Raw genomic sequence first — 24,897 nt, forward strand, 5'->3', positions numbered from 1 at the left:
ACCAAAGAGCCAGGCTCATTGGTATGGTAGTCAGAGTGCATACTCAACCATGGTGACAGCACTTCGTCACACTGCCCTCCCCTTTGGGAAGCGTGCCCAAGCGCTTCACACACCATGGCATCCCGCACGCATTCTCTTGCCATACTTCTCCCATCCCAGGGTGCCCGACTCACCAGTGCTTCACCCATCTCTGGGGTCCCTCACACACTGGGGTTAACTGAACCTGGGGGTCCCTCATACGGCTCACACACCGGGCACACCTCCGATGGCCTCGCGGCAAGCCATCCCACTCTGACACCATTTGTAGCGAAGGGCGAGAGCAGTCACCCCACCTGGCCTTGAACCCAGGTCTACAGGGTACCAAGCATGCGACTTTGACGCCAAAGAGCCTCACCATGGTTGAGTATGCACTCTGACTACCATACCAACGCGCCTGGCTCTTTGGTGTCGCGATCAAAGTTGAATGTTTGGTACCCTGTAGACCCAGGTTCAAGGCTGGGTGGGGTGACTGCTCTCGCCCTTTGCTACAATGGGCAAACATCACCGCCAAGCAGTTTGCAATGATTCTGGATATTTACCCCAAAAGATTTAAAGCTGTTATTACAGCAAAAGGTGGCTTTACCACATATTAATGTGGGGGCAGAATACATATGCACACAGCATATTTCAATTCATTTTCATTTATTTTTCATGAAATATAAAAGCAGGGCCGCCTTAAAATAATTCATTTTGGGGTTCAGCGTTTATAAATAAAATATCACAGAGAACAAAATATTGATGTATCATTTGTAATTCAGCAAAATGTGAGAATTGGAGAATTGGTGTGAGAAGGGTCTGAATACTTTTGCAAGGCACTGTATATTCAATACATATATATGTGTGTGTGCATGTGTATGTAGTGTGTGTATGTTTGTGTGTTTCCATCTAAAATGTGAAGACTCAAAACAGGTTTCACACATCACATCTTAATGGTTTATTGAGGCACTTGCACAAGTCCAATATAAGGAATGTAGAACTGTTTAAATCATATACATTATTCACATTCTTTAATCTGTAAACATTTTAAAGGTATTACATTCTGCCAGGATACTTAACTTTTATGGTTTGCCATTTCATATGAAATACATTTATTTAAAAATATCACTACCTTTGAAGGTTTTTAGCAGGAGTCTACTATAGTTAACAATATAAAAACAGTAAAGAAGCCATATACAAAATCCTCATTTACACTACTATTTTAACTAGCAAGAACAAACATTATGTACCTCTATTTGGTGTTGCTATATAAATGCTCCATGTAAACTTGTAATAAGAAACAGGCAACTAATGGTAACTGAGGCATTACTGTTAGTCGAGTATAAAACATGAAGAGAAAGAACCGTATGAATTCCACTTAACCTGCGGGACACCCTTACTAAGTTGCCTTGTTTTCTGAGATATGATTGACATTTGTATGAGCTGAAAATCATATCTGTCAGATTTAATAGGCGATGGCCTTAAGGAGCACGTGTCCACTCACAGCTCACTCTTTCCCTCCAGTGCCCCCTGCTGGCTGTTTAAGGGATCATCCTGCCTGTCCTTGCTTGGTGACTGTCTCCCAGGGACAGATAATCTCCTTGGCCGCATTGGGACACTCTTCCTCCTCGTCTTCTGAATCAATGGGGTAGATCCGGCACTCAGGGGGGATGTCTACTTTGATCTGAAAAAAGCTGGGAATTGGAGAGAAATCTGTCATTGCGTCCCTGTTCAAGAGCCATTTGTTGAATTAATTACTCTGCTGCTTTTAAAGTTGTTTTTGTCATTACTTTTCATGTGATACAAACACATGACTTTTAGGTTTAAAGTGTATATATGCTGTATATGTTGTTTTTACCCATAAGAAAACTATCCACTTACAGTCAGACTTGCCAATTCAGTGAAATCATGTGTTTCATAGTGAAACTGAACCACCAACAGAGGCCTCTACGTTGCTGCCTGGCCACAGTGCAGCCAAACATCATTACAATCCCATTAGACACATCTCTGACTCACTTGGCGATCCTCTTTGGCTGAGGGTGAGAAAGGGGCTCGTGGCCGAGGGGCTGGACGCGGCCGCCCACAGCAGGGGGGCACTTGGGCGAGAGGCTGGCGAACACCGATGAGGTGCTGCAGCCCCTCCTCAGGAACCGGCTGAGAGACAGCGCCACGCGGGACCTGGGGACAGGCAGCCGGGACTCCTCGGTGGCCCCCCTCGCCACGCTGGTGTCGGACTCCACTGACACCTCCGCGCTCTCGGCGATGGAGGGGAACGGAGCGGAGGTGGACCCTCCATGGCCCTCGAACTTCCTCTCGGAGGCGGGCGTGCTGTCGATGGCCACGCTGATGGGAGAGGGGCAGGCGGCGCTGTTGGGCAACGTGACGAATCCCGGGGAGGGTGGAAGGAGCTCCCTGGCATTCGTCTGCTGAGTCTCACAGATTCCTGTGTATACTGCCAGGTGTGGCACGGGAGCAGTAAACTTACACAGCTGCAGGGCAGAGCAGAGCAGGCACAGTACAATACAGCAGTCAGCACAGCTTAGCATTGGTTTGCAATGCCTCCATATACATACACTCAACCACTGATATAGCCAAAGGAAAACTGCAGACTGAAATGTTCTTTTACAAGCTGTCTTTTCAGATCTCATCCCATAAACTATGTTTTAAAAGCCTCATTTAAAGTTAGAAGGGCAACTAATTTTGTAGGAGTCTACATATCATTAGATTATTGGAAACGGGTACAAAGCAATATTTTTCCTATTTGACTTTTCTGAATCTCGCAGTTTTTCATTTAATATTCAAAGCAATGTGTATTTTATGTAACAATACATGCATTTCCTGGATGAGTTGCCTGACTGCAGTCATGCACTTTAACTTTTAACACTATTAATATCATGAGATACTAAAAACACAGAAGAGCTAACTCTGTAAGTTATGTAAACACCTGTCAGTTGGAGTATTTTCTTTCAGAAATTTGTGATAATGTGGCTTGTCTACCATTACATGGCGAATATTATGTGTACCAAAAATGGGCAGACACCTATTTGCACTGGAAAAATATTTTGAAGAGGTCAATAGTTTAACCTTATTTTTTACTCTACAAAAGCTCAAATGAAACCCTTCCATTTTATATTCAAACATCTAGCACCCAATAATAGTGCTAGACCTGAACTTTTGTTATTTTGAAATTATGATGGTTTTACATCAGAGTGACAGGAAATATTATTCACAGGAAATGTTTCCATTTGAAAGAAAGTGGAAAAAATGAACAAGAACACTGTATGAAAGAATGGACATCACTAAAATAAATATGATGTGCATGAGACAAGAACAATAAAGAGTAAAGGTGAAACAAGACAGAAGGAAAATGTTTTGGTGGTCTTTATTAAATGAATGAGCATACACACAGCATACAGGCAGTCCCTGACATATGGAGGGTAAAAACACACAGTTAATGTGACAATGATGTGGTGAAATGGTACCTGCTCTCCATATGCACCGCACACAACGATCGCATACACCATCAGAGAGACAGGTGAAGACATCACGCCGGCCAAATGAGATGTTCAAAACATGCTTGCCAGGCAATGTAAACAGCACTGCAAGACACAGGACAAACTGCCCTGTGTTTAATATATCATGAATGAAAACATGAACACTGTTTAACACATCATGAATGTAAAGATGAACAGGTTAAACAAAACAAAAGATTTTAATCTTTCCTGTCTGATAGTAACTATATATGAAGTTGTACATACATTAGCATTTGGTGGGATTGCAGCTAGAGTATACCACAGATGTCTATGATTAGTCATAGAAAAATAAAAATTAGGCAGTCATATTTCTACTCTCAGCAAGAAAAGGATTAGTTCCAATATGCCCTGGGAAACTTTGCAGAGTAATTTACCTAATATGTCCACATTTTAAAATAACTAACAACTGGGTAATGGAAATTTCCACTACAGTAGTGATGTACTGTCAATGCAATAAGTACATATATAGCTTCTAAGCAACAACTAAGGCAGTCAAGCAGCACGGCTTGGTCTGCCAGACAAAAGTGGCCGTGCAGAAAAGGAATAAAGAACAGCAAGCAAAAATAAACGCATCATGGAACACAGGGACAGGATTTTTTAAATGTTACATCAACATTCTTTTTGCATTAAGGTGAGACAAGGACTCAGACTCACAGCCCTTCTAAGCAAGTGCTACCCTCCACTGTTCCATACTAGTTCATACTGAGAAATGTTATTCAGCTCAAAACATGTTAATGCAAAGCAGAAATATATTGTAATATGCCAAAATGAAAATAATATACTTATTTTAAATATATTGATGACCTGAAACATATTCTCTAAAATATATTCTCAATATACTATTTTTGTATGAAGTGCCAACTTCTCAGACTGTTGCAGTTCAGAGTGCATATTGCTTAAGAAGCACAGCATTACTTGCAAATTGTGTCGCAAACAGTATGTAAAAATATTTGATTTCATCAAAATATATTATAAATACTTTTTATAAATACTTTAGCACACATCATGGTTCTCAAAGAGGTCTCATTTCAAAGCCATTATATTCTGACCTCTCTTCAAACATTCCATTTTTCAAATGGAAAAACAAAACCATTTTCATACTGTAGACAGTGTCCAGTTATGCACCATATACCTCAACAAAAGCAAGTTTCAAGTTTTATCAGACTTTGTCCATGTGATCTATCTATCTATCTACTAACACTGGGATTTACTTCAGTTTAAGACATAACAATGCTAACCTCCACCCTACTCCGGGGATGTTTTTAAAATAATGTAAATATGTCACGCTACTCAAATTTTGTGAGATTTCACGCAGTCATCAAGGCTGTTATTCTTTTAAGTCAATAAACAGGTTTTCTTTTCTTGACAAAATGAATATGGCCATGAATTGTTTCTGTGGATGTGTAAAATCAGTTTGAGCCCTCTATTTCTTTAGGGCATGATGTTCTCTTTGAGATATCATGATATTTCATGATATTCTCTTTATAATCTTAATTTTCACACTGTCCTCATTGTCAGGTACTAACTGAAGCTGGGACACTATGCACCAGAAAATGAGCTATTTTTATCTGTATTCTGATTACATGTGCATTCCCCATTAGGCCCCCGAGTTGCAGCTTCTGATCTGTGCTTTTTCTTTAGCAAAGCATCAGGAAATGCTACTGAAACATTCTAGTTCTATAACCTTTAAACTACGGATTCATTTGTTTCATAACATTCTGAGCAACACTTTTGCTCTATGGTGGGTAGTAGGGCAATGAAAAATACATGGACATGAGTAAATACCAGTGGGTAGTTGGAGGTGTGTTACCAAAAATGGATGTGACCTTTTGCTTGGCCTTTGGTGAGAACACTACTGGTGAGGGAAGCTTCTCTTCACTCACACCTGAGACCCCCCATCCCCCTCCCTGCTGCAGCGGTTGCCTATTTTTTCTCCCCTTCCTTCAGCATGTTTCGGCGGTCCAGCTTGCTCATGACCTGCGTGATGTCCACAGGCCCGCTAGCAGCTAGCCTGGCCTTTGCCTCCTCCTCTTGCTGCCTTATTATGATAGGGCTGAGGCTGGTCTTCTTAGTGCGGTTCTTCGCATTCTGCTCCAGCTGTGAGGCACTGTAGGAGCCACACATGAAGTAAGTCACGGAGATACAGCACACAAACTCACAGAGCATGCGTTCACATTGTACACCCACCCACAGTGTATACATTCACCTTCACGCTGCACACCCACTCACAGTGTATGCATTCACCTTCTCAGGGTTTCACTGTTACACTCAGGACCCTATTGTCACAAACAATATCACCTCATAAGGCTTACCTGAATTTATGTTCCTCAGGGGAAATAGCCTTTTTCTGTGTTTCTTTAAATACAGGAGACTTCATGTACCTTCCGAATGAATCCTGTAAAAAAAAAACCCTCCTGTTAGTTCCGGTGGTAGTTTATATATTTGCAATATGTCCTCTTATCATGTAACCCGAAGGACTGACCTTTTTCATGAGCATATAGATGTGGGTCTGAGCGGCATCTAGAACGTAGCGATGGGGGTGGACCAGGCCTTTCACAGTGATATCCATAGTCTTGCCATCAATGTTAATCCAACGTGGTGCTCCAGGGGCTAGGAAGGTCCTACATTTAGATTCAGATCATATATTAAACAAGCTGGAGCAAACAGTGGCTTCTGTTGGTGACACAGGCACATCATTTCTATGTAAACTATAACAGAGTGCTATAGTGTGTTCATAGATGACCCCCACCCCATACAGTGTTGGCTCAGAGATGTTAAATAAGGTTTGCTTGCAAATTTGTTGAATTTCAACAGGTATATTTGAGGCAAGATCCCCTTTAGCAGTAGAAGAGGTGTACTGGCCCTCAACCTACCCTAACATGCCAGATGCTAATACAGTATGACAAGGATCTGTTTGTATTATTACTGTTAGATTATTGGACCCAGCTTGAAGAACAATAAACATACAAAGTGAATGAAACAAGACTGACTGCGCTGCTATCTTTGTCTTTATTGATTACTGTTGCTAGTTCATCCAATCATTTTTGTTGCTGTTGTTTACCCTTTTTATGACTAATATTTATATTTATGACTAAACATTTATTCTATGCACAGTTCATTTGTAGCAGGTGTACGTGTACAAAAATGTGCTAATTATTTTTACTTATTAATACTAACATTAATATTAATGTAATACAATGCCTTTGTACAACCACATTTAGAGTACTTTGTTCAGTTGTGGGAGCCATAATAAAACAAGGAATATCTTACCAGGATATACAGTAAAAACAGTGACCCTCAGAGTGTTCAAGCTGCACATACAAATTATTGGCAGAATAACAAGCTCAATTTGGCTTGTTATTACAATTCTATTATAAAGTTAAAAAGTTAAGTTAAAAAGCCATGATGACGTGTAGCCTGAGCTGGGCAAGAGTGATGCTTTACAGTACTATTATATTTAGCAGATACTCTTATCCAGAGAGACTTACATACTGTAGGTTACAATTTTACATATGGTCCATTTATACAGCTGGTTATTAACTGAGGCAATTGTGAGTTAAGTACCTTCCCCAAGGGTACAACGGCAGCATCCCAGAGAGAAACCGACCCAGCAACCTTTGGGTTACGAGCTCTGCTCCTTACAACTACACCATACTGTCACTTTAATTAATTATCAGCTATTCCTCAGATGTCCTCTTTAGCTTATCAGAATATAATACTCTACAGCAAATATGTTCACTTAAAACCACTTAACCTTTCTTGTCAAGCTTACTTGTAAATCTGCTGGGCTTTTTCCTTCATTGTTGCTGCAGCACCCCACTTCAGGTCCTCACAGTTCTCCCAGAAGGCCAAGTTTTCACCTTTTTGCAATCAAAAAGCGTATCAAATACAAAGACAAGATAATTAAAAGTAATGCGTGCAAGCTGTCTCTCATCCAGGTCGATTTCACCCCAAACACCTCCCCTGGATTGGGCACGTACCGCTGAACTCCTTCTTCAAGAAGAGTCGGAAATCCGCCCGCCCTCGGGGGTCATGGAGGAGCTCGCTGAAGCTAAAGGTCCAGCGCTCCACCCTCATCTTCGTAGTGATTTCCACACTAAAAACACATACAGGACTACCTGTCACCCATAGCCTTTTATACAGCATAATTTAGTATGTGTTCAATCCATGGAGCCTAATGAGTTTTCATACTACTGAAAGAAGCAATCTACTGATGGATTTCGGGAGATATTGGAGATTGCCAGAGGCCACTCACTTTGGCATATTGAGGTCCCAGTAAGTGACATCATCAGTTAACCAGGGGTTGCTGGGGAGACATGGCGCAAGGAAGGGGTCGTGGTTTTTGAATGTCGTCATGTACTTGACAATGCTGCAGGAATACCCAGACCAAAACATGTCAAAACAAGCAAGCCTGCCAACACTTCACCACAATTTATGACAGTAATTACCAGTATACTGGTATATAATAAAGCATATATATAAAGCAAACATTATTTTTGCACCGAAAATGTAGTATAATATGGCTAAATAACATTACACAGAGCCATACAATGTGACTTTAGGCTGAACAGAAATAACTAACAAGGAATTTAAAAAGAAATAATCTGCTAGTGTTGAGAAAGGACGTACACTCCGATGGACACAGACGACTTCACTCTTGACCTCATAATGGACTGCTGAGTGAAAATGTTCTGAAGAACAAGAAGAATTTATCATTACTAAAGGCAAACAGAATTTGTAAGAACACTGTTGGATGAGGGTTTCGGTCACAAGGAGGGGAATTACAGTTATAAGGTACCAAGTCAGAGATATAAAATAAGACATTGGTAGAGAGGGTACTGTCAGCACTGTAACAATAATGTAGGCAGTAAACACACATAGTTACATCTTAATAAACCGTATACACGTTGTAATATACATTATTTACTTACATGGGGCAAATTTGTTGTTCATTGAATTGCACATGCTTGTTAACAATTCCATAGTTCTTAATGTTACAGTTGTGATACCACTTAAATTCTGTGTCATTGTTACCAATCTTAGGCCAAAAATCTCATCCAACCGCAAACCTCTCTTCAAAATGAAATCCTTTGTGTACAGTAAGTATACAAATTATGTAACTCTGTGTAAGTGCTTGCAATTACACAGAGCATATTTATGGAATTTAAATATAATTGACACAGGTATTAAACTAATGTAGAATGAGCTTCATACGGAAGAAATCATCAATGCAGTTCTGCAATGCTAAATGACTTTCATGAGACTGAAATAATACTGCCAGACACAGGGACAAATGTGGACTAGTGCTAGATAGCTAGATAAAATGTTAGATCTAGTCATGGATATGATCTACAATATACATTGAAATAGAAAACAATCATTACAACAATCTGTATTACATTCAAATAAGAATGTCACTTACCAGTCTTCTGTAGTAGTCTACTGATTTTTTCTGAAAAACATACATAGCCATGTAAGCTATTGTACAGGTGCAAATAAGGTGTCAGCTAAAAGTTACCCACAAATGCAAATAACCACTATGAGAATACATTAATACTGATGTGAAGTGACAATCTCTAAAGGTACAGAGGGATCCAGATGGAAATTATAAGCAGTTTTGTCTAATACAGAACTGCATACAACAGTTGTAAAAGGAAAAAAAGAACCAGTAAAAGAAAGAAAAGAACCAGTGTTCAACTATTATTATATGTGAAAACTGTTCATACATCAGAGTTGATGTGTGAAGCACTTATAGGATTGTCATTAGATTGGACTTCTCTTAAGAATCACAAAGGATTTGTATGGCCATTCTGCCATTCATTTTTTCTAATAACTTTCCTGCTCTGCATGCTCTGTGAGTGATACATGAGTGTGCAGGTCAGTTTCCCTTCTCTCATCAGGGTCTTCCTGCTGCAGTTTCCCTTCATTGGTTCCCTACTGAGATTCACTTAAAAACCTGCTTGCCATTGTGTTAACTATTTTGCTCCTCACATCTACTGAAATCATACAAGTGCAGTTCCAGATTACACACTTAGGCAGAAAAGGGCAGAAAAGTGATATGCTGTTCTAACAGCACCATCTCATTATTTAAGTTGCATTCAAATTTGAGTTGTTATTCCAGATTCTACGTCTTCATCTGTGTTATTGTAAGTACTACCTCATCCATTGTAAGTCTCCCCTGGATTGGAGCATCAGCTAAATTACTCCATAGCGCAGCAATATGAATAAATTGAGCTGATTGCTGTTTCCTTAAAAATAGACAGCCTGGTCAGGGAGCTTGAACTTTGTGTGTTATTGTTTTCTATCTCCAAAGCAGAAGACATGATTCAATAGCAGGTCAGGTCAGGTAAAAGACCCTTGAGCATTATGATTATCATACAGAAGTGTTCAGAGCTCAGCAACAAGTAGCCACTTTTGTTTCAGATGACAATTTGAAATATACAGGCATTACAATATGAAAACACACAGCACTCACCCCCTCTCATAATTTTGTTACCTGTACAGTTTGTTAGTTTGATAACATGCTATTTATCCTGCTCGATTGTGTGCATGTGCGTGTGTGTGTGTGTGTGTGTGTGTGTGTGTGTGTGTGTGTGTGTGTGTGTGTGCATGTGTGTGTGTGTGTGTGCGTGCGTGTGTGTATGTTTGTGTTTGTGGGCATGCATATGTGGGTTTTGAGTAGATAGAGTATTGAGCATGTCCTCTCCTTCATAACTGAAGCTCTGAAGAACAGAAAAAGTGAAGGAACAAAATCTGCATGGGGAGAAAAGAGAGAAAAAGACAACAGCATAAAAATGATGAACAAAAAATATGAATGTTGTATGAAAACTGAAACACCTCAATATCATAAAATATATTCAACAATGCTGTGGTTACTATGGCTGCCATGAATCAAATGTACGAATATAGGTTGCTCATGATGACCTCTTATTAGTTAGGTTAAAATTTGCTATGACGTTTGATGTCCGATTTTTTTTTTTTCATGTTAAATTAAATACTCAATAATGAAACATGTTGTGAATAAGTGTGAAAAAAGAAGATACAACAGTAATGGACTATATCTGCAACTTCAACTTCCTAAAACAAAAACAAACAAATGGGGAAATAGTAACTTTTTAAAAGTAATATTCCACAGTAGCAAAGGCAACATTGCCTCAATATTAATAAATCAATCAAAAATTAACATTTACAAGAGCTTGGTAAAACTTCCCTTCTGCCTTGGTTCGCATGGCAACCATTCCCTGAGGGTCCTCTGCCATTATTGGTTGCTATGCACAGGCGATTATCCGCCCACAAGCTAAGGGCCATCGAGTAAAATGGAAACCCTGAGAATGTCTCTGCGGATATCACCATTGATACAGCCCACCATACATACTGCACATATGTTTGTGTTCATTTCAGTATGTTTATGTGGCAGAGGCAGAGAAGGTGTGTATGCGTCACAGAGCACCCACTCATTCAAGTCTTTCCTGGGCCCTGGAGCAGTTTCTCTGTGTGACAAAACATTTTTAATGCTGCTTCATTATGTTTTGATTATGGGATAAGTTTACTCTCTCAAAGTTCACCTTGAAATTAATTACATTTTGAACTTGGTACTGAGGCAGGTGATGGATGTCCACTGTAGTGTGCAGATGTGCACGCACGCGCAAACACACACACACACACACACACACACACACGCTTTGACTGAACTGCTGGTGCGGATGTGACCTTCACATTTAGACTCTGTCACTTGTAAAGCATGTAAAACAGTTTGGCATACAAAGCAGGCCAAGGCTGATGGCAAAGCCAAGGATGGGAGCGTGTAGCTAAGGCCTTCTGCACAATGCCTCCTGTCATGGCATTTAAGGTGGAGGCATTTACAGGACTGTCCGGCAGTGGGAGGCAGGTGAAGTTAATATCATAGATAGGATAGTGACCCAAGAGAGAGGGACGTACCTTGGGGAAGATTATCAAGTCATAAATCCTCTTAAGAAGAGTAAGCAGATTAATTTAAAAAATGTGCCCTTGACACGTCTGAGACCAGAGGGGCAAACACATCAGATCCTAGCTGTAATGACAACAAGCTGACTTGCACAATTAACTGCAAGCTGCGGCAGCTGCAATAACAGCTACAAATAATAATAATAACAATAATAATAATAGTAATAATAATAATAATCAGAGACTCAATTTGTCTGAGTTTTCAGCCTGAATATAACACTGGTACACTTTTTATTCATTTTAAATACAGTAATCATCCCATCCACTTCAACTTCACGATGTTAGTGTCTTTCAAGTCTGTTTTTTCTTCTATAAGACAGGTTATGGTAAAAAAAAAAAAAACAGATAAAAAAGACTCGCTGTGTTTTTGCATATTTGTATCACTTGATGTGAATGTCCAATTGGACAGCCTCCACAGGCTTCCAAGTCATTTCAAAGGGCAGTGAATAGTGCTTTCACCGAAGCTGTGCAGAATGGATTTTATGCCCGCCAGTTAGTCAGATTTCATTTACATTCGTGTAGCTCATTCCCTTGGCATGGACGCCTCCATGACATTATCAGCAAGGCAGAGGTAAGTGGGTAAGTGAGTGACTCATTGTCGGATGCAATATAACTTTTCACCCCGGATGACTCAGACCGCTGCAGCAAACGCAGAGACTCACCTCTATTACCTCCGGGGCGTTGGGGTCGATGAGACGGTCAAGTCCATAGTCCATGGCGCTTACGGTTCCTGGCTATTGAAAAAGAAGAAACAAGCATTTGTCATTCAGCTAGAGGCCCTCTTGTGTGGTCTAGTCTTCTCCCAATTCTTATATCCTCAACCATACACTCATAACTGCTACATAACTGCTGATACACAGACATCAAGAACAAAAGAGGAGTTCCTTCCCAGTGTAGCAACACCATCCTGCAGTCCCTGTAACCTCGCTCCTCCCAGGTTTTACAACAGAAAACATCACCATTACTACTTACTTCCTCCAGAGCACAGTCCCACAGGGACACAAGCAGCAATAAATGTTTTGACAAAAAGCCTTGACAGTGATCAAACTTGCTTATTTACAATAGTGACTCTCTAAGCATTCTCTGCTTGACACATTCAGATTTCCTTCCTCCCTCAAAAGACTCTGCTCATCCATCTCTTCTCTCTGCTCCACCGGCACCTTCTGCACTTCAGAAAGTGCCGTAAACATGTGGCTGTCTGCTGCTGTTGCGCCACTGACTGTGCACCGTGGGGTGCACGTTCCCCTGCTCCAGGTTCTGGACATTTTTCACTGTTATTACAAAAATTCTTTACTTTTGGACCTTTTTTGCATCCTCTTAGACAACAGAATTTTGCCGCTCGGCTTCTCTTCTCTCCCCTTTCCCTTTCTCAAGCTTCACTATTGAACAGTTTCCTCGATTAGTGCTGAGGCATTATGTGAATTTTTTTTACTTCCTTACCTCTTCCATAAACATTCTGCTCCTTTCTATCGACACTCTGTCAGAGCATGGATCAGCAGGATTAGTATGACCAAATATAAGTGTCTGTCAGTACGGACACATTAAAACTGTGCTTTTTCCTCAATAAGCCTGTTGACCATCTGTGTAAACACTGTAGTGAGTATATTTATTTTATTTATTTATTTATATAGCACATTTCATACATGTCTGTAACACAAAGTGCTTTACAGAAAGAAAAAACTAAATAAAATGATAACACAAGACAGGGATACACAGTACATAAATTCTTATAAAACTCCTCCCCACTCCCTCCCATCCCATAAATATAATAAAACAATAAAACAAGAATATAATAAAAAAAACAATAAAATAATACAAACTGAGAATAAACCAAAAGTAAAATTTTAAAATCAATTCTAAAAGGAACTGGAAGCCAGTGCAGGGATTTGAGTACTGGGGTAATGTGATCATATTTTTTAGCCCTTGTCAGAACCCTGGCTGCTGCATTTTGAATGACCTGCAGTTTTGCAATAACATAGCTGGGGAGGCCAGTAAACAAGGAGATGCAGTAGTCCAGTCTACCTGAGATGAAAGCATGCATTATTTTCTCAGCAATTGGTAGTAATAAAAATGACCTTATCTTTGCTCTATTTCTAAGATGATAAAATGAGACATTGGTAAGGGACTTCACATGTGATTTCAAACTTAGCTCAGAATCTAGGATTACCCCAAGATTTCTAACTTCAGACTTAAAGTTGAACATTTCTGAAATTTGATCAGTGCAAAACAATTCTCTTTGCCTCTTTGGACCTACACGAAGACCCTCAGTTTTGTTCTGATTTAGCTGAAGGAAGTTTTCCGACATCCAGTTTTTTGGCCATTCACTTAGTTAGAACCGCAACTGAGGAGCTTTCCCCAGGCTTAATACTAATGTACAGCTGCGTATCATCAGCATAACTATGGAAAGATACACCATTACTACGAATAATATCACAGAGTAGAAGCATGTAGAGCGAGAACAGCAAAGGGCCAAGAATCGATCCTTGTGGAACACCACAATTAATAGTGACTTTTGTTGACTCAGACTCACCAAAAGCAAAAAAACATTTTTCTATCGGTGAGATAAGACTCAAACCATTTTTGTACCTTTCCGGATAGTCCAACTCTGTTTTTAAGCCGATTAATTAAGATTTTATGGTCCACTGTATCAAAAGCAGCACTTAAGTCTAAGAGAATCAAAATGCTAAGACAGCCAGCATCTGCATTAAGTTGCAAGTCATTAACCACTTTAATTAGAGTGGTCTCTGTACTATGATGAGACCGAAGTCCTGACTGGAACTTTTCAAGAATGTTATTGTCATTTAGAAATTGGCTGAGTTGTTTCAAAACAATCTTTTCAAGTACTTTGCTAAGAAAAGGGAGATTTGAAATGGGTCTATAATGGCTTAGAACAGTATTGTCAAGATTAGTCTTTTTGAGTATAGGTTTAACAACAGCTGTTTTCAAATTGGCTGGAAAAATCCCTGTGGAGAATGTTTATAATTGCTAAGACAACAGTAGACAGACTGCTAAAAGCTTGCTTAAAAAATTTGGTTGGTAAAGGATCTAATGGGGAGCTAGCCAATTTCATCTGATAAACTGCTTTAAGCAGATCCTCTGCATCAATTACATGAAAGGTACTCAACACTGATTCACAGGGAGTAGATGTCGATGTGACATCACTAACAGTAGATTCTATACTTGACCTGATTGTCTCAATTTTCTCCATAAAATGTGTAAGAAATGCTTCACAACTAGAGGATGGAAGGTCACTAACAGAGGAAGATGCAGGTGGATTTATTAGACTATCTATAGTAGAGAAAAGAACCCTCAAATTGTTTTTGTTACTTTCAATAACCTGGGAAAGATAGCTTCCTCTGGCCAACCAGATGGCTTTCTTATAGCTCATAAGATGACCTTTAAAAATCTCAAAATGTACTTGCAAATTTGTAGCTCTCCATCTACGTTCTGCTTTGCGACAATTGCGTTTCAGCTCACAAACCATTTCATTTTTCCACGGTGTTCTGCGTTTAACAGGAACCATTTTAGTTTTAACAGGAGCAACAATGTCTAGAATCGTTTTAACATGGCTGTTAAAAAAAACTCATCTGTATTAAGGGGCCTTAAAGATGTTTCAGGTCTAGCCATATACTCAGAAAATTTGGCTGCAGCTATGGAGTTCAAGCAGCGTTTTTTTTAACTGTTCTAGTAATGTTCTTATTCATTACAGGTAATATAATATTAAAGAAGACACAGTGGTAGTCAGAAACAGCAAGGTCCTTAACAGTAGTCTCCACAATGTCTAGTCCTAAAGACATGATAAAATCTAGAATGTGACTTTTGTTGTGTGTAGGCCCTGATGCATGCTGTGTGAAGTCTAAGGAATCTATTAACACCTTAAAATCCCTTGCCTTTGAGTCTGATTCATTGTCAATATGCAGATAAAATCACCAAGAGTGAGTATTTTACCATATTTTAACACTACCATAGAAAAAAAAAATTAAAAAATTCAGACAAGAACAAGTAAATATCTTTGGGGAATGCTTGTTTATGTGTGCTTGAACTGATGTTCATGTGCTGTCTGTTGGCAGGGCTTTAACATTCCAGGTCTCTCTGAGACAGAAGCAGACCACTCTGGTGGCCTCAGCTGAACTGCCCATCTGTCTACTACTCACTGGAGGTCTGTGCACCACCCAATAGGCTCTTTCCTGGCAGTCAAACACCACACGGTCTGGCTTCTTCCTCTCCTTCCCAGCCCTGTTAACAGGAAGAGGGCACATGTCCACCCACTCTTACTCATACATTGTACTCATTCAGTATTGGTCCTGTACATGAGTCTCCTGAGCAATAGTGTATCTGGCCTGAAATTAGAGTAATTTATTTAGAAAATATCTAACAGTAAAAGGGTATATAAATACGAGATTGTAAGCATAGTCACTGTTGCCCCTAGACAAAGTTGTCTGTTAAGTACATGAAGAAGTAATGATAAATAATCATGGTGAAGAGTCAATCCTCCTGTAACTGTGAGATCCAGTATTAGCCACAACAATGCAAGGCACAATCTGACACCGCCACCAATGAAAGTGTGTAACACTGACCGGTATTGCTCCTTGGCCTGCATCACAATAAAATCCCATTTGTGGTTCATCCATTTGTGAAGGGAGTTGTAGTGTTCCTAATGAAGGAAAAAGGAGTGAGTTTAGCCCTGAAATATGCAGACTAAACATGGTAACAAGGCAGTGCACACAGCTGGCAGCTGAAGGTCCTGTTTTACCTGTTCATACAGCTCCAGCATCCCCTTCTTGCGAATGTTCCTCTTTGCCAAATAGATTGCTTCAAGAAGAGAACAAAGATTTATTCTCATTTTAAAGTAGGCTCCAATAGGGCAGCCCCATGTGACAAATGACATTCCATTCAAGGCCACTGTATAATATGGGATGTTCCTGTTTGGTAATTAAAATAGCTTGAAAGTGTTGGGATCTTACTTAAAGTAGATTTGTAAAAAAAAAAAAAAGCTCTGATTTGATTGGTTCTTGGATCTTTTTTTCATGCAGCAACATTTTACTTACCATTGTACCATGCTATATACAATGTAGCAGACCATAAAAAGATCATTTGCAGCATATTTGTTTTTTCATATGGATACTACTGTAGAGCTGACTGAGAAAAAGCAACATAGTTGCTGCATCCAGCAGCCTTTAATTTGTAAAGCACCATCTTTCATATAGCTCAGTTATTGTAGCAAACATCCAAGTCTGTTCTACATAAGGAGCACTCACCATAGTCTGTATCGTCAGCTGGCCATTGCTGTGCAGGCCAGAAGTACGGCGTCTGTAAGAAGCCAAAGGCACAGGGGGTATGTGTCACTGGTCTGAAATATACCCCCATTATACTTTCATATGTCTGATTATTCAGTAACAATTACTGGCACAAGGGCACTTGTTATAAGAAAAATTATTTGATGTCCCTTGGAGGATGCTGGGGGTCACCTGGAATCGATACAGACTAGCATCAGGCTTGATAACCAGTCTCTTGTGGTCTTGAAGAGGGTATATGTATCCGTATGCCACCAGCATGGTACCAATGGCCCGGCCCTCTGGACAGAGACCAGATTGTAAATGGAAAGAATTCAGTCAAGCACGCTTTCACAATTTCCTTAAAAACTATTTCCAACTGTGCTGACACCATCATCTATTTGTTGTCCCTAACAGCTCACTCTTATCTTGTCATTAGTCACATACGTTTTTGATGAATTCACCATTTGCATTACTGCGCAGGTATTAAAAATGTTCAACTTCTGTTTTTCAACCTTACCGTCAGTATCCACTCTAAAGCGACTGGCAAGCCATGCCACTATGTCCTCTCCTGGAGTATGAAAAAAGATTGCAAAGTTAGGGCAGGCCAATACAGCTCACTGTAATATACCTTTTAGGCCTGAAAGAAGTGCCATTAGGTGTACTCTGTGCTTATTGACAACCAGCTCATTAATGAGCTGCTCTAATGTGGGGCTGGAACTGTGTACTTCAGCATGGGGTATGCCAGCGGGAGTGGAGCTCCTGTAGAGCCAAGCAAAATGAACCATGCCTCCTGAAAGAGGACACTGCTGAGGAGGGATCATTAGGACCTGTCACTCCACTATTTATAGAAGGCATGGGATTATCAGGGGATTATTATCTATATTGATTTCCGTCAGGAAATGAATTTAGCATCATCAAGAAAATGCCTGTGGCACACTTAGACAGGCACTGAATATTTAAAGCACCTGTATGCATATGTGCAACACACATATATACTCATTTAGAAGCTATATGTCATTGGTATGTTGAACTATACATTGTTTTTAAAGAATATTACAAAAGTCATAAGGAAATTGTGTTGCACATACATAAGACACACGTGTCAGTGCAGGGTAAGTTTATATTACATGTAATCTTGTATTTGCAGCAGTTATTATATCCACTTCAAATCTTTGCTGCTGTTGTTGAAGTGTTGAGACGTTAACCAGTATTGCTGTTCAGGTAGACCATCGATATTCAGTCAGAGAATGTTCAGCAGCAGGAATAAAACCGGGCATAGAAGATTGTAAGGAGGTTTGCATCTTGTTTCTCTAGACAATCTTTGACATAAGATAAGAGTATAAGAGTATAAGAGCTCTGTTCCCAGTGAACACTGCAAGCAAGAGGAAGGAGTTATTGCAGCCAGCTGTGAAGAGGTTGTCATGGCAATGGATTTTTCAATTCAGCACATACACAGAAGGAATTGAAACATGTATGCCCATATATTTGATTTAACTGTGATTAAAACTAAACCTTGATCTTCAGGAACCTACTTGTAAATCAGCAGCCCCTATATGTCAGTCCAACACAAAATCCATCAAATTTTCACTTTGAGTTAACAAATCTTGTAGGAGGCAATACTGCACTAATGCTTTTTTGTACACAAGCAACAACCATTTTCAGACTAACCTAAACATGTGCCTTTATGTCTTACAATTTGAACGCATTCTACACATAGATTCCATAAGATTCGACAGTATTTGGGTATTTTTCACTTTTGAAAAAGATTAAAGCCTTAAGATTTTATTCCTGCTTCATATTGGTCTGTTTTTTTCTTCTGTGGTTTGGTTGCTCACATGAAGTGTGTTTAAAGGGAAGAGGTGTCATTAAGCAACAGTGCAACGGGTCTCACCAGTGATAGCGTGTGGGATAGTGGTTATGACCAGCCTTTGGGTCTGGGACTTCACTCCATTTTTTGGGTCCTGCATCTCCACAACTACAGCCTCCAGCTGCACAGCAACAGGGGGAGCAAAGAGGGGAAAAATAAAAGTCATACCATTTTAGAGAAAAAACATCAGAAATACCTTTAGGAATCCATACCTTACAGCGAAACCTCTGCCACACAGCTGTCAGTCATTGCAAAAGGTGGCCTGGTTATACGGTATTGTGTAGCAGAAGCAATACAGGCATGTAAACAGTCTTGTTCCAGCATCCCTACCATTGTCTCCCTACTTTACAGCTGTCATTCTAACCAGTACGGAATTCTGCCAAAATTGAGCTGCACCACTGCCAACCCCTGTAATATTTCTGAGCAATTTGCTTATTGTTAGTAACTGTGGCTGTGAGCCCTAACTGTTTAAGGAGTCCACATTCATGTATTCTTAAACATGACACAATGAAGATACAACATGTGTGTGCAAAAAGGCACACAAACTGTCACTGTTAATCCTATTGTTGTGCACTTGGCCAGCATGCAGACACATCAGAGATCATGTTTTGCATGTTTTTTTATGCTTATTAATGGCGCTGCTGACCTTTTTGAAATATGACTTGACTGATTTGCCTCTCTCCCTCTCAGGCCTTCTGAAGAGGGCTCATGCCAAGTGACAACAAGTGGCTTTGAAGTCAGATTGGAAAACTATCCTGAACCCTAGTCTGAAGCATAGCAACCTCTTCAAACGCGTTGCTGCTGTCAATATTCTTAGCTGTGGGTTGTGGGTTTACCAGAATATTTAACATTTGTCACGGCAAAAACATAGTAAACACGTCCCATTCAGAGACGAGAAACAGATATTTAACATGCATTCAGCAATAAGAATTCTCTTTCCACTCATGGTGTTACTAAATATAATACAGACACACAATAATTCTCTGCACAATAATGTAGCAGAGAATTAACGTCTCTCATCAACTATCGAAAACAAGACAGTGAAAATACTCAGATTATTCGAGAGGAAGCTATTAAAATTAATTACAAATACAATATGCATGTAAAATTCTTAAACCGCCATGTGCTACACAGAAAGTTTCAAATAAGGGCATAAATATGGAAATATGTACTGCCATACTTTGAGTTTACCCCAGAATTTTATTTTAAAACGCAAAACACTATGCGAAACCTATGTTGATAATGTAAATTTAAGTTAAAATGGACTATAAAACAGTTTACAAACAGCCGTCTGTAATACAATTACACTGGCAGTTGTTGTGACGCTATCACTAAAACACACGTTGTCTGTAGATGTTCGAAATCTGGGTTAACAACTGAAACCTGAGCTACGGTACAATGTTATCATGGAAATATATATGTATAATTGGTATGACGAAAGCTACAAACAATAGCACCTTACAGTGTCATTCTTTTGTTGCTGCTGTTCTCTACCAGAGATAAGCAGTGTGAGCATTTCAAAGCGAAACACATCGTTTATTCAGATTGGTACCTAAATAGTAAGCTAAAAATCGAGGCATGCGTACTTAGACAATTCATCTGTGAAACTCAGTTGATTCTGACGTGCATGACCAGAACATACAAATATTGGGATTTTTTCTTTATTCAAAATGCATGGCGTCCTACCGTAGATTTTTCCACTCTGTACGACGGGTGTATCCACTAATATATAATTCAATTGATACCCTACCTTCTTTAAACAGGCCATCCGTGGACGATAACGTTGACCGTGATCATCGTTGTTTCTGATTGTCATTTTTACAATATCTTATTATATCCCTCAGTTAAAAATCCAAAACAACGTTTACAATGGAAACCAAAATATATATTTTTCAACAAAATGTGAGGACGGTATCCGTTATGTATTCGGCCCCTATCCTCACACACCACCTCCAATTATTAGCTTGAGGTATGAAGAAGGGATGGAGATCTCCGCCAATCACAGTACAGCTCCATTCCCTGTAGTCAACCTGTCACACCCTGCAAAGAGCACCTTGCTAAATGTGTCAGTACCGTAGTCCGTACGGCAGGCGGCGGTAAAGAGTCATTGATAGCAGCGCCATGGTCATCTATGCTTGTAATTAGTGGAATTCATGTATGAGTCAACAGTTTTTTTTTTTTTTTTGGAATTGCAGTCATACGTATTCTGCTGAAAAGATACTGACGTGAATATGTTTTGTGCGGTCTTGTTTTATGTACATCACTTCATACTTGTTAAACACCAGTCCAATTAACTGAGTTTCTTCAAACGCTATTTTTTAAATTTTATCAGAACAGTGAGAGGTCAGGGTGTGTCGCAACGGAGGAGTGCTTACGCTATTTAGTAAATATTAAATATACATATTTAATATAAAATTAGTAAAGCCTGTTTAGCGTACTGTGGAGAAGTTTCTACCTTTTGTGTGAAATACACCAGTGCACAGATTATGAACGCTATTCCATTTTAAGTGATTTCCAGACTTGAAGCTGAGGAGGCATTCTCTATTGGGGAAGACAAGATAACAAAAAGGATGTTCGTACGCCATCTGGCTTTGTCTTTGTGTTGTCCATGTCAAACGCTTACTGGCAGAGAACAGCACATAAACTAGATTTCCTGTTTATATTGCAAGCTATAGAATTTGAATCTGATGACCTTTAGGAAGCGCTTTCTCTTCAAAGGGCAAAACCAAAAGCCCCGCATTTATGTTTTGACACTGCTGATTAAACCCTTGCGTTACAATCATTCATACTCATTCCCGTGGTGTGATTAATACATTAAAATGAAATTACCTTACTTTTGAGTATGGAAGGTTTCAGGTGATGGATATGTAGGAGCAAGTGAAGAAAGAAACTGTGTAAGAGACACTAAGCACCTTTATAAATAATAATAATAATAAGCAATCCCTTAAAACTGGAGAAATACCAGATGACTGGAAACATGGCAGTGTAGTACCTATCTACAAGAAAGGAGACCGGACTGAACCAGGAAATTATAGGCCTGTCAGCTTAACTTGTATCGCATGCAAAATACTGGAATCCATCATTAGGGATAATTTGCAATTATCCCTGGAACGAAATGGTGTTCTAAATAATAGCCAACACGGTTTTCGCAGAGGGAGGTCATGCTTAACAAACCTCCTGGACTTCTTTGAGGAAGCTACAGCATGTCTGGACTCAAACCAGGCTTATGATATTATCTATTTGGACTTTCAAAAGGCATTTGACAAAGTCCCGCACGAGAGACTCATATTGAAAATGACATCTGCGGGAATTACAGGAGCCATCACCGAGTGGGTTCGAAGTTGGCTGTCTAATAGAAAGCAGACTGTAACTGTGGGAGGAATTGTATCGGAGCAGGGTCCTGTACGAAGTGGAGTCCCGCAGGGATCGGTGTTGGGGCCTTTGCTATTTCTTATATACATAAATGATCTTGATGCAGAGGTTAGAAGTAAAATAGTAAAATTTGCAGATGACACAAAACTAGGGGGTCTAGCCAACAGTATAGAATCAACTAAAATAATACAGGAAGACCTAAACAGCATCCAAAAGTGGGCAGATACCTGGCAGATGACTTTCAATTTAGATAAATGTAAAATCTTGCATGTAGGAAATAAGAACCTTAAACAAGACTACTTCATGGGTGGAAAAAAACTAGAATGTGCTCATTTTGAAAAGGACTTGGGAGTAATGGTTGACCCAAGCTTAACAGGATCTAGGCAGTGTGCTGTAGCAGTAAAAAAGGCCAACAGGATGCTGGGATATATAGCCAAAACTATTGAGTATAAATCTAAAGAGGTTATATTAAAATTATACAATGCCTTAGTCAGACCGCACCTGGAATACTGTGTGCAGTTCTGGGCACCGCACTATAAAAAAGATACTGAAGCTTTAGAAAAGGTTCAAAGAAGGGCAACTAAATTAGTTCCTGGCATGAAATATAAATGCTATGAGGAAAGACTCAAGTCACTTAACCTATTTAGATTAAGCGAGAGGAGGCTTAGGGGTGATTTAATTGAGGTATTTAAATTTATAAAAGGAATCAATACGGTTAACTATAATAGATTCTTTAGGGTGAGTTCAGTCTGTAAAACAAGAGGACATAAATGGAAACTAGTTAAGAGCAAGTTCCGCACTGATGTAAGGAAATATTATTTTACACAAAGAGTTATCAATACATGGAATAAGTTGCCAGGTCATGTAGTTGAGGCAGAGACCCTTGCTGTGTTCAAGTCCAGACTTGATGCAGTTTTGGATACTCTTTAATTAAGAAATGGCGAGCTTAGTTGGGCCGAATGGCCTGTTCTCGTCATCATATGTTCTTATGTTCTTATGTAATTATAATAATAATAATAAACATTCCTGTCCACTCTGCATCACTGTAATAGCAAAGTAATATAAATTGCGTATTGCGTATTTGACAGTTTTACTCTGTCATAATTTTCCTGTATATTGTGAACGAATAAAATAAAAGGAATCGGCAGAAATGTAATAGGCTGCATATGGGTCTTGAAAGGATACAAGTGTGTACATGTGGGGGGGGGGCCTGGAAATCATTGCATTTTCATTTGCACGTCTTACTATGATTTAGTATCATACTAGATACGAGATACATACTTCAAACGAGTTTTGAATATTATATGCTTTCCCTGAAATGTTGAGGAGTTGTGTAACGTTACGATAACAGAATATGTATGTGACATTGTAGCGCTTCACATAATGTAGCTGTCTGAGTTGACTGACCTTGCTAACTAGCTATGTCAGTATTGGTGGGGAACTTTCACTTTAATCAAAGGTAATTCAACAATGGCACATTCGAATAATAGTAGGCCTGTATCTTAATACAGGCGTCCTCTTCGGGTCGTACAAAACCCCCAGAACTATTATAAGATGACAGATATGAGATCGGCCAGGTTAAGGAATGGTGAGGCATATCCAATACCTACACAGTATCTAGACTTGTTTTCAAAAAAAAAAAAAACTCAAAAGAGCTAGGTCTTCAGATTTCCCGGAAAATGTAACAAAAGATTGTCTACTGGATGATGATGGTTCCTGTAGTTCGCCCCACGATAAATTCTTTGACTTTTGTTACTCCAATATTCCATAACCCCCGCACCTTATATCGGAACTCTTTATTTCCTCATACTATGCGTGGTAGGAACGTTTTAGGCGAACTAAAAATCCACGGGAGTGTAAGCTCTCTCAACTTCTGAATGTCTTTTGAGGCATTCTTCAACCCCGCCCAAAACGTGAACCTACTTTACGCTACACCGTGCGCGCTCAGTCGCGCCCCGCCCGCCCATCACTTTTGAGTCGGGTACGCGCTGTAACGCTCCCTTCTGTATCGATGAAGTTGGTTCAAAGATGGCGGATTTCCTGCCGTCCCGGTCCGTTCTAACTGTGTGTTTCCCTAACTGCCTGCTTACTAGCAATGAGGCTGAACAACTGAGGATATCTAAGGAGATCGATAGGGTTATTTCCCGGGATAAAACATACGTGAAACGGCTGGTGAAGATATTACTGCTTGGTGCTGGTGAGAGCGGCAAGTCAACTTTCCTCAAGCAAATGCGTATCATACATGGACAGGACTTCGATCAGCGGGCCAAAGAAGAGTTCCGGGCTACGATCTACAGCAATGTAATAAAAGGTAAACTCGATAAAGAGTCCCTGGACCGTCGTTTGTAATCAGATGACCTAAACTAGACCTTTACATGTATACATTTTATGAGTAGCTGAGGCGAGGAGGAAACAGGTTACGCCGTGTCTGTTTCGGAGGCATCCCCGTCTTTAGTCGGGAGGAGAGAAGAAACGCCCATGTTATAGGCTACTGACTGCATCAGCTTGCTAGCCTGCTAGTTAGTGAATGTTAGGTAGTTAATATAAGTCACCTTGCAAGCTAGCAGAAGGAGGAAAACTCTTACTTAGCGGAAGACTGCGAGCTTATCGATATTTTATTCCACAGTTAACGTGAGCTAACTTCGCGTCAAGTATTAAATCAGTTAGCGTCAGTTAGTCATCTGTCTAGGTAATTTAGCTAGGTATCTCAGTCCCCCCTAAATGTATTTCAACTAGGGTTAGCTTTATAGGTAGGTACCACAGTAGTTAAGTTGCGGACCGGCTGGCTGTCTTGTTAGGTTGTTACCCATTGCCTTTGAAACCATCCTTTGTATTTTCAGTTGGCTGGCTG

The 24,897-nt window shown here is 39.8% G+C and overlaps 2 protein-coding genes across 3 annotated transcripts in view; one reads left to right on the top strand and one right to left on the bottom strand.

Moving 5' to 3' along the window:
- Nucleotides 1-1,296: 1,296 nt before the first annotated feature.
- LOC118792891 (regulator of G-protein signaling 9-like) lies at nucleotides 1,297-20,616 on the bottom strand. Of its 2 annotated transcripts, none has more exons than XM_036550739.1 (19): nucleotides 20,425-20,616; nucleotides 18,699-18,795; nucleotides 17,325-17,375; nucleotides 17,000-17,106; nucleotides 16,790-16,841; nucleotides 16,285-16,343; nucleotides 16,109-16,185; nucleotides 15,686-15,767; nucleotides 12,203-12,265; nucleotides 8,971-9,000; nucleotides 8,178-8,239; nucleotides 7,804-7,917; nucleotides 7,529-7,644; nucleotides 7,321-7,408; nucleotides 6,031-6,169; nucleotides 5,861-5,943; nucleotides 5,526-5,655; nucleotides 2,032-2,504; nucleotides 1,297-1,709 (listed from the first exon to the last, which is right to left on the bottom strand). In XM_036550739.1, exons 1-19 carry the CDS (start codon nucleotides 20,488-20,490, stop codon nucleotides 1,565-1,567), a joined length of 2,034 nt encoding a protein of 677 aa, XP_036406632.1. In that variant the 5' UTR covers nucleotides 20,491-20,616; the 3' UTR covers nucleotides 1,297-1,564. The 2 variants fall into 2 exon arrangements, with proteins under 2 accessions (XP_036406632.1, XP_036406623.1); XM_036550730.1 differs by having other exon boundaries at nucleotides 12,194-12,265.
- A 3,446-nt stretch (nucleotides 20,617-24,062) lies between these two features.
- The window catches only part of LOC118776257 (guanine nucleotide-binding protein subunit alpha-13), a 29,550-nt gene continuing 28,715 nt past the window's right edge, over nucleotides 24,063-24,897 (top strand). Inside the window, exon 1 of the mRNA XM_036526450.1 lies at nucleotides 24,063-24,357. Coding sequence (XP_036382343.1) covers nucleotides 24,075-24,357 — 283 coding nt within the window. The 5' untranslated portion in view covers nucleotides 24,063-24,074. The remainder of the gene's footprint in view (nucleotides 24,358-24,897) is intronic.

Source organism: Megalops cyprinoides, chromosome 1 (genome assembly GCF_013368585.1).
Source record: "Megalops cyprinoides isolate fMegCyp1 chromosome 1, fMegCyp1.pri, whole genome shotgun sequence".
NCBI classification, from domain to species: Eukaryota; Metazoa; Chordata; class Actinopteri; order Elopiformes; family Megalopidae; genus Megalops; species Megalops cyprinoides.